Source organism: Anticarsia gemmatalis, chromosome 10 (assembly GCF_050436995.1).
Source record: "Anticarsia gemmatalis isolate Benzon Research Colony breed Stoneville strain chromosome 10, ilAntGemm2 primary, whole genome shotgun sequence".
Classification (NCBI taxonomy): Eukaryota; Metazoa; Arthropoda; class Insecta; order Lepidoptera; family Erebidae; genus Anticarsia; species Anticarsia gemmatalis.
In genome coordinates this window covers 8,928,036-8,938,485 of record NC_134754.1, presented here as the reverse complement: position 1 = coordinate 8,938,485, position 10,450 = coordinate 8,928,036, and the positions used below count along the sequence as shown (strand labels likewise).

The following is a 10,450-nucleotide window of genomic DNA, read 5'->3' as shown; positions in this document are numbered from 1 at the left end:
GTCAATATATATGTGACAGTCAGTAATAATTTGACACTTGTCATAACTGTCATTTCTCACGTGGTATAATACAAATAGGCAAGCACAGTAGGTTTACAATAGCTTTTAGCTGTGTTTAATATTGTGTAATTAAGAAGACAATATGAAGATTAAAAAGCAACACCGTAAGAAAAAGTATCTCCACAAACTAAACCGGAAGAGAATGCATATCAAACAAAAGAGTACCGGCGAAGTAAATTGGTTAGGATTGTTTTCTCCTTTTATTCCTAAACCTTCATAGTTTCATGATAATACTTAAAATGTAATAATTATTATACTGTATTACAGCAAACCTATAAAAGATGCGTGGGATTTCAAGAAGTCTTCGTTACGAAATATGAAAGAAATGGGACTTGCCAATGATCCAAATAAAGTCATAAAAATACCCAACTTTAAACAAGAAAAGGTGAGACAGGCAAAGAAGATAGTAAATCAGGAAGATTCTGATAGTGACATTGAAGAAGAAGAGGTACTTCCAGTACCAAAGAAAGAGGTGGTAGAAATATTGGAGAAAGAAGCAAGGGCACGTAGGGCAAGGAAATTTATGTTAGTTATACTATGTTTAATAATTCAGTATAATAAGCAAAATGTTTGTAATTCATTTGATTATTTATTATCGCTTTCACTGGTTTCAATTTCAACCTACCCCTTTGGGAAGAAGGTGTGATATAATGTATTTATGTCTTTCTTTTTAATTTTCAGGTTACCAAAACCACAAGTAGAATTCATAACATATTTATTAGACAAATATGGTCATGACTACAAAGCAATGGCAAAAGACAAGAAGAATTATTATCAAGAGACATGGAAACAGCTCAGAGCTAAGGTTAAGACATTTATGGGAATTCCAAAACAATACAGTGAATACTTAGCATCAAAGGGCCTATTAGATAAAGAGGAAGATGAAGAGGAATTGAAAAAACTGGCAAAGGCCTTAATAATGGATGATGATGATTAGGTTTATCTTAGAGTATAAGTGAATTGTAGTTGTTATTACTTGACAGTAAGTTATGTTTAGCTGAGGCTGGTTTCAATCAAATATTTTTAGATAGGCTTGTGATTATTTGGTTTGCAAAAATATTTTCAATAAGTATCTAAGAGAAATGACTAAAATCTCTTAAACTAACTAATAGTGTTTGTCCTTTCCATATCTGATGATCTTTATTGGAACCTGTCATTTTTATGTAAATAAATCTATTCTATAAGTGTATCAAATGATTTTATTTAACCCTGTTCTGTTTAGGTACTTTTAAAGCTTTATAGTAGATTAATATTGTAGGTAATTTTAAATTATAGCTGGATGCTGATAAGCTATAATGTTTCAATCCACACATACTACATTTTGAGAAAATGGTGGCAGAAGCTCTATTTACAGCTTTTAATTAATTTGTTAAAAGAAAACCTATATTTAACAGACTTTTTCAGACTTAAAACTTTTTGCTAAATGTAAATTATAGAAGGTATTATAGGAATAAATCAAAATATCCTAAAGCAACTCATTGTAGGTTAACACATAATTTCTTTTCACCATCCAGCTATGTTGGTAATAAAACAATATTTTAGAGTAAATAAGTATATTTTACTGTGTTTTACAGTCACTGGGCATGTCTTTAATTGGTTTCACCTTAGACAATTCTTGGAACCACTCTTTCTCCATGTCCAGCATTGGTTGAGGTTTTTTGTACTGAAACATGAAATTTCATTCTATAGTAATCAATGCAAGATTTACATAAGTACCATATAATGATAACAACATTTTAGACTCTTTCAATAAGTATGATAAAAGAGCCATTTATTTGACATTCAGTCAGGGATGTATCCAATATAAAGAAAATGCTGCTTCAGGTGTATCGCTTGATGATTGATAATCCTAGAATTTTCATGCGCCTCACTTGGTGCAGCTTTAAATACATTTTACAATTTATTATTATTCTGCAATTAAAGCAAAAAAAAAAAACTTTTGATATAAAGATATTTACCATTATGATTAGAGTATGAAACTGATGGGTGGATGATATATTAGCCTGTTCTATAGGCAAATTAAGTCTATCCAGTTCAGGAACTTGAAGTCTCTTGAAATACTTCTTATTGGTTGTTCGGACAATGATACATCTTTCATCATTATTTGCACTTATAGAATAAGTTTCAATAGGATAAGGCAGATTTCTAATCCTCCATTCTAAATTAATTCTAGTATTGCGTCTAGTAAGAATTGGCTGAAATATATATAACATTTAATTATTAATGACAATACATAGATGAGAAATTATTTTTATTCTAGTGATTTCTGATCAGGCTCTAAGTAAAAGACTGTGTGATGGTACCTGATCTTTAGATTCCATTATATCAATACCAGTATCAATATGAGGAGTGGCATCAGGAATGGGATCACCAATTTCCACTTCCCATTTTCCTTCACCACCCAACTTTCCTTTTACTTTCCAAGCGCGTCGCAATAAAACTTGCGTCTCCACATTGTACTCTTCCACCATTTCCTTGCCATCCTCGAAGTTATAGTGGATCTTTTTCAATTTATCCTCCTTCAAGCAAGATTTCTCAGCACTAAGCAAGGAGTGATACCAAATAGTATTTCTATACATTTTCGAATCGCCTCCGTTTGTATATAGTTTAGTATTTTCTAAGATCGTATGTTTGGCTTTTTTTTCAGAACCCTCGAGTACTTCGATCAAGCAAGCTTTTCTTTTCATAATGTTTCTATAGCAACCATGACATGTTAGGTATAGTTTTATTTTAAAACATAACACATACTTTACAGAATTTTAACCTACAATGTCCCATGCTTGGATCTTTATTGATAACCAAATTAGAATTCAGAATATGAAGCTGTAAATATTAAAAAAAACAGGTTAATATGTGTGTCACACTTGTTAATATTACTAAGTTTTTGGTAAATCACTTAGTTAACAAAAATCGTAAGGTAAACAAACAAAGTTTTGACTTTTGAATCAAAGTGAAATTGAGTCAGGAAATAAATAAATTAAATAATGTGCACATAGTAAAAAGTATTGTCTATGTCCCTTGAACAAAATTAATATTATAAACATGATTTTTTGTTTTCATGGCGAGAGATTATTAATTCTGAGATTATAAATCAGCTTCAGTTGTTTAGCTTATTATTTACACTTGTAACAATAATATATTTCTATCATTTCCTGGGTGTATTATTTTGAATATTTTCGAGTATTGTAAAAGTTTTTATAATCTATGTATCCATATTAATCAGAAATGTCATGTGTAAATTATAGGTTATGTTTGACTGGGTTGTAAATATTTACGAATATAAAGTTATTGATAGTTATTTGTTGAAAATTCATAATGCCTGCTATTCCTGATAGGTAATTGTATATTACTTACAAATTATAACCTGTAAATTGCTTAAGGTGATTGGTTATTTTATAATGTATAATATTATTCCAGGTGGATACCGTACAAAGCTTGTGGAAATGTTATTGAGGGGACCAGAATAATATGCTTCAAAGTACCTCTTAAAAAAGTAAGTCTGATATCTATTTAAGTAAGAAAATGCACGAAAGTTGTATAATTCTGATTGGATCTGTTGATACCATTTGTTTGCACTTGATGTTGACAAGTTATGAAAGAGAACTGAAATTGTAGACTGGCTAAATGCTATCAGTGTGACAGAGCATGAGAGATTCTATGTTACTTAGTGAGATGTATAACTGGTGCAATTATTTTTATCATAACATTAAACTTGAAGCATGTACATAAAAGTAGTAAATGTTTTTAAAAAGGCTCTAAGTGTTCAGTAGCATCTTAGGCAAAGGTTAAGACCCTTCATAAAAAGATTTGTTGGTAGATTTATTAATACAATTAATTGTTAAAAGTATCAACATTCTTTATGATGAAAATATTAAAAGAAAAGCTTTCCCATGTTTTGTTCTTGTGCAATTCATGTGTTTCTGGTTTACTATCTTATCTTATTTATAAAATGCTGAATATAGAATGTTGAATTTTTTACTTTGATATTGAGAGAGGTGCTGCAAAAAGTTGGAACTTATACCTGAAAAGTATAATATGAACACCTGATTTAATAACAAATTAAGAAAAATCTCTGTTATTGGGTCACACAGCCTCGTGGTTGCTCCAGATTACCCAATCATCATCAATAACTTTGCAATCCAATTGCTGATTTTGATACATAATATGTACAGAGGAAAAGTATTTAAGGATTGCTTTAAAATGATCTGTTATGTAGGTATAATGTTTCTTGTTTAGAGTTCTTCAAACTGATGTTTTTAAGATTTTGTAACAGTGCCATCTGTTATCCACGAGTTGAGTATATTAGTTTACTCGTATTTATATAGGTGGCGTTACTTGTTTCGTGAATTGTTAATTTACTAATTTTGACTTATAATTTTTCTACTTTACTACCTTTTGTGGATCTAAATTAATTATGAATACAGCAGCAAGTATATTTTTTCAGTCTTTTTCATACACTAGCTGACCCGAGCAACTTCGCTTGCGTCACATAAGAGAATCATAATTTTCCCCGTTTTTGTAACATTTTTCACTGGTACTCTGCTCCTTTTGGTCGTAGCGTGATGATATATAGCCTATAGCCTTCCTCGATAAATGGGCTATCTAACACTGAAAGAATTTTTCAAATCGGACTAGTAGTTCCCGAGATTAGCGCGTTCAAACAAACAAATAAACAAACAAACAAACAAACAAACTCTTCAGCTTTATAATATTATAAGTAATAAGTAATAAGTATAGATTACATTTACATGTTATTTTATCTACCCGCTGATGCTTTCTTTTTCGGCTTGAAAATGGTTTGCCACTTTTCCCGATTTAAGTATAGGTACATCTGTAATCTATTATGATATTGATTCTATATAAATCAATCTACGTATTTTAATATTATTGCGAGGTTTCTGCCGACCACATGTCATTAGATCAAATTATTTTCGTTTTCAAGGTATAGATGCTGCATATCGCATAGTACAATAAGCAGCTATTGTTCAATTTTGGTATAAAAATAATATATGAGTAAATATTTTTGCAACACATGTACTTTAACCAAACCTTCAATACGATGAATCCGATGTCCGACTAACTCATTGAATACTTTAAAGTACTCTTACTGAAATGGTAGCATTTGCACCTGCATTAGCGGAGCTTAGCCGACAATGAAATGCATTATTAGTCCACAAGCTCGACGCACAATGCGTGTTTGTATAACTGTCTGCCTGCCTGGGCGTTCACTTGACCGTACCACAGTTAGATGGCAAACACAGTCTCTTGACGATCTGTGTTAATTTGTTCTGCATAGCGCTTGCATCGCTGCGATATCACGAGTGTGTTTATCCTCCCACTTGAGATCGCACAATAATCGTTGCGATGCGGGTTAGAAATCTTATTTTTGTTGTATTCATATTTCTTTAACTCATAAAGCGTTATTCAGCAATCATTACTTCTGGTAAGCAGGTGTATGTACGAAAGTTCACATGGCATAGTATCACGCTAATCCTTAAAAACTTAATACTGCACTGTTCCGTACAAGGCTTCTTGTTGAATCAGTGGGTTGGTTAACTCCATTGATTATTGTTACTGTCAACAGAACATTCTTGGTAAAAGCTAGTACATGGTATCTTTATTTAGATGATTGCGCAAGGCTTTGAAATTACATTTTGTAACTGTTTTCTAAATAGGAATATAAGTAAGTATTTGTATCAGTTTTTTTCATAATCGATTTTATTGTTTTGGTATTATTTCCTTCTTTGCTTGATCTAAAAACTACAATAATCTCTGAATGTCATGTACAGCAGAATCTCAATACACCGTCACAACACTCCCTGGCCTCGCAATTTAGGGTGGATTGCAGGGTCCGTCTAGCCGGCTATGCGGGTCAAATCTTGACGCGAGAATTGCGCGCGTGCCATTAGATACGCCCACCCTCACTTAAGAATTTGATATAAAGCGATATTGAATTTTCTGAACTGGACTTCCAGACTATTCATTTGTAGTACTTGTTGCTAATTACCTGCCAAATCATCTTTCCTTGCTTATTATTGTGGAAATAAATCCTAGGTACCCATAACAACTTTATAATGGAAGAGGAAAGAAAAGAAGTCATACAAATTTTACGAGTTCATAGATAGATTTAATGATAGTCGCCCGTATTAAACGCTTAAATTATTAATATTCATTCATGCACGATGCACTACATCTTTTGATGTCACCCTCAGAATCCGTGGGATGTTTACAGACTGCTTATGACTGAGCTTTTCCGACAACTGGATTAAATAAAAAGCACTAAATGTGATCAAATCTGTCACGTTTCTGGCGAACAAGTATGTTAATAATTAACTGAATACTGACTTAAATTTTTTGGACGCATAACACAAGTTCCTATTTTTTCCGCCTGGTTTAACCGAATTGTTGATCATCCGAAGTTGCTTCAACCATTTTGGCTTTATTTGCTGAACCTCGTGTCACAATATTTGTTTGTTACAAAAGAAACGGGTCCCGGCATGGAAAGGACTAATCCCATATTTGATAAAGCAGCGGGTGCCTCGCACCGCACTCTCTATGAATACTTGATTCTTTTTATCTATAATCTTTAGATTTTTTTTAATATAGCCCTTTTTACGGTATCCATGGCGCTTTGATTCCGTTTCTTTATTCAACGGTATCTGGTCATAAATTTAGATAGTTTTGTTCTCTTTGAGTTATAAAGGATATTACGTTAATGGCAATCGGTAGGAGTAATTTGATATCTTTCATGGATCCACAACTGTTACTTTATTATGATCCACTGTTAAGCTAGGCTTTCTCATCGTAAATTAAAATACAAACATATTTTTTTTAAATATTTTAACGAAACTAATGGCAATACTTTTATTAAGTCACTGGGAAGTTTTTGCGAAGTACAGAAATGTATTATATGAGAATACATGCCATTTTGCCGTTTTAGAGGCTGTTTTCATACATTGGTGGTTATAATTGTGATGAATGATGTCATTTACAAGGGCGTCACAACAGTCCAGGTGGCAGACGGCACCTTTTCAGCATGAATTTTCATGTTAATTTCCAGTAGTTAGATAAAAAAGTAAGAGAATAGAATCATGGAAGACTTATTATATGTACTTGTTACATTTACCTTAATGTACCCGCTACTGAGTACTTATTTTACTTTTAAGGTCGCATCGAGTTTGGACTTTCATCAGCAAGAGCGATGTTTTAAACAGATGCCAGACATAACGCATTGTATCAATCGGTCAAATATTTCAACGTCTGGCCCATAACAATATTTTCTTTTCGCAATATATTTTTACGATATCACCTATAGGCCAAGCGAATACAATTGGTCCGACTTTATGTTCTTATTATGCACACATGGAGACATAAGGCTTTAAAATGATAACCATTTCTTATTGTGCTCGCAATAACTTTGTTTTGAACCGTTGTAAGAGCTCAGCCACTCCAAAATAACACTGCCATTCTTTATCTATTATTTTTACGATGTTTATGTTCTCGGTAAGGCGATACTAGCTTTGTGAATCGTTTTAATATGGTTGTATCTCAGACCTCCCAAAATTCTGAATTATATCTTCGGCAATTAGACCGACGATTATTTAGAATTTTATTGTGAAGGTGTGAATCGACTATACATTACACGATTTAATGCAGTGGATAGATATCTCACAGCTTTAATCAGTTTAATAGGTAATAGCTATGCGGTTGATATAGCTTAGAAACAAAATCGGTATCGGTATCGATTCGTCTCCGATTTAAAATGTAATGTGTGGTCTCCAAAACACTTAAAAGAATTATATAGAAGCGGGCGGTTTAACAGCATCTATCTGAGGCAGAAAGAGCTATGTGAACGGTTGTGTTCACCTCGAAATATGCGCTTGGTTTTGTTTTTCAATCTCTATTATGACAGCACACCATAATAAGACAAGATTATTACAATGTATCAGTGACAGTGTCGGATTTCAATTTTTGTCCTTTTACGATCTGTAAATCATTTATCCTGAATGTAACATTTTAGATGTTATTGGAATATTTTATAAACAATAGCTTATTTTATTTGATGATTTATGTAATGATTCCATTAAAAATTTCAAGCGATCTAATGCACCGTAATTGTTCCAAAACGATTCATTTATCCATTTTATAACACACAACACTTCAGTATCGGTGTGGAAATCTGAATCGGGAATGGTGTTGCATTTCTCTGGCCACCAGGCCAAATAAAAAAGTCATAAAATGATGACAGGCTTGGGAACACGGGGTAGTAATGTAGGTCGATATCAGCCGTTTATTTTATTGAGCCGACAACAGCGAAAGCCCCAATATGTTGCACTTATCGTTTATCGGCTTGTAATGATATAGCGTTACACGCTCGTAAAACAAACTAAAAACTAGTCCAACCTTCGCCGCATTAAGGTCGGGTTGAATTAGTTCTCGCACCGTGTTGAATATTCATCAGGGTGTAAAGGATCCAGTAATTAATAAAGAAACCGATCGAGCGTCAGTAACGACGGTGATGCGGGCGGACTTCTATCATTCTATTGCGTCAGACGACATCGACATCCTAACAGTATTCTTTTATAAATAACATTAGTTTTTCTTGACTCCTTGACCAAAATAATGCTTATGATAGGCTGTACCTATATTAAGTGACGCCTTAACTTATAGTCATAAGGATTCCGTGCTAAGATTGCCGTAATTCATAACTATCAGAAGACATTCTGGACAATGGAACTTTCTACTTCAACTTTAATTCTTTTGTCCCCTACGTCACGTTGCACCGGTACGTTAGAAACGCCGGATTGTTTGGCATTGTGCGCGAAATTACACCTCAATTATACGTAGAAGTTCAGAAAAAACGAGACTTCTTTGTATTTGGTCGAAGGGAGGACAATAATTTACTCTCCGTCTGGTTTCCGGCTGGCGTCAAACGGTGGGCTGGGGGCAGATTTCGGAACCCATCTGTCTGCTACAGAATGTGTACTTGTTTTTGCATAGTCTTTGAGATTAATAAGTTATTGTTTTTTTCTAAATGAAAACGCGTTTTAAAGAGCATGATATCTTACTCCGAGTACAATTTCAGAACGTAATAATCTGGGGGCACGGAAGTGCCCCCGCAAGTCGAGCAAAAAAAAAGCGGCACGGCCGTAACATCCTTTTCTCGAAGCAATTCGGGCTATTTTTGACACCCCTATAATTTCGTAGTGGATAAAACAAGAAGCCTGGATTTTCAGCAAATAATCAGTCATTGTATAAACACGGTATATTTAAAATTTCAGTCAATTTGAACCAGTAGTTTAAGAATGACAACTTGTTAAAATTTTGAATTTTGTCACTCACTGATTCACTGACTCACTGACTCACCGATCATCAAAAGTTTAAGGTACTTCTAGCAGACTTAGAAGCTTAAAATTTAGAATACAAATAGGGTTTAGTGTCTTAATCATGGGAAAAATTCAATATTTTCTAATTTCGGCCAAGTTTTCTAAATACACTAACTGCAACAATAACTTTGTAATCCCATATAAATGTATAAGATTACAAGGTTACATTTGCAGTTAATGAATTAAATTATTATTTCTGTAGAAAATAAAATAAATAGGTGTAAATATGTATCTACTATATGAGACATAACGGGAGAGGGTATAGGGTGGGTAAGGGTGTTTAGCCCATGAAACTGAACAACATTCCCATAGGAAAATATGTTGAATTATGAAAAAAATACGGCTTTCCATACAAATTGGACTTATAGCGAATAGAGCAAACGCTCTATTCGCTCTACAAAAAGAAGTGAGATGCCATCAAAAACATTCTGTAAAAACCTCAAGTCTCGCCGTAAAAAGTTGTGAGATCTATATAATACCAAGTCGATTAATCTATTTAGTCTCTACTTAAAGGACCTTCTGTCTTAAGTTATTACGTATGTTATTATAATGCCAATTTAAAAAAAAATACCTTTAAAACAAATAGATCGACTTGGTCATCGCAAGAAAACACAAATTCGCCATTAACATTTCAGGAGCATTAACTTCTCGTCGTGCTGTGTAGTGTGATACATACTAATAATCAAATCATGCGATGGCCAGGTCGGTCTATTTGTTTTAGAGGTATTTTTTTAAAATTGGCATGATAATAACATACGTAATAACTTAAGACAGAAGGTCCTTTAAGTAGAGACTAAATAGATTAATCGACTTGGTATTATATAGATCTCACAACTTTTTACGGCGAGACTTGAGGTTTTTACAGAATGTTTTTGATGGCATATTATTTACGGGTACTTAGGCGAATGTCTTGATCGTGGCGCGTGGTAATTGGTAATTAGTATCGATGTGCTAAAATGAAGTCCGCCGCGGAGTCGATTAGCATCGTATTGATTGCGTCGCTG

General features: G+C 33.4%; 3 protein-coding genes across 5 annotated transcripts in view; 2 read left to right on the top strand and 1 right to left on the bottom strand.

Moving 5' to 3' along the window:
* Window positions 1–47: 47 nt before the first annotated feature.
* LOC142975899 (nucleolar protein 16) lies at window positions 48–1,254 on the top strand. Its single transcript, XM_076119034.1, has 3 exons — window positions 48–240; window positions 328–585; window positions 742–1,254. The coding sequence occupies exons 1-3, from the start codon at window positions 143–145 to the stop codon at window positions 995–997; spliced, it is 612 nt and encodes a 203-aa protein (XP_075975149.1). The 5' UTR covers window positions 48–142; the 3' UTR covers window positions 998–1,254.
* Window positions 1,255–1,596: 342 nt separating this feature from the next.
* LOC142975906 (protein DPCD) lies at window positions 1,597–3,040 on the bottom strand. The gene is made up of 3 exons (XM_076119049.1): window positions 2,364–3,040; window positions 2,019–2,255; window positions 1,597–1,723 (listed from the first exon to the last, which is right to left on the bottom strand). Exons 1-3 carry the CDS (start codon window positions 2,745–2,747, stop codon window positions 1,619–1,621), a joined length of 726 nt encoding a protein of 241 aa, XP_075975164.1. The 5' UTR covers window positions 2,748–3,040; the 3' UTR covers window positions 1,597–1,618.
* Window positions 3,041–3,245: 205 nt separating this feature from the next.
* Window positions 3,246–10,450, top strand: part of LOC142976176 (RNA/RNP complex-1-interacting phosphatase-like) — a 50,975-nt gene continuing 43,770 nt past the window's right edge. For 2 of the 3 annotated variants that reach the window (XM_076119431.1, XM_076119429.1), the window contains exons 1-2: window positions 3,246–3,395; window positions 3,478–3,553. In XM_076119431.1, coding sequence (XP_075975546.1) covers window positions 3,376–3,395; window positions 3,478–3,553 — 96 coding nt within the window. In that variant the 5' untranslated portion in view covers window positions 3,246–3,375. The remainder of the gene's footprint in view (window positions 3,396–3,477; window positions 3,554–10,450) is intronic. The other variant, XM_076119430.1, reaches the window with a different exon arrangement.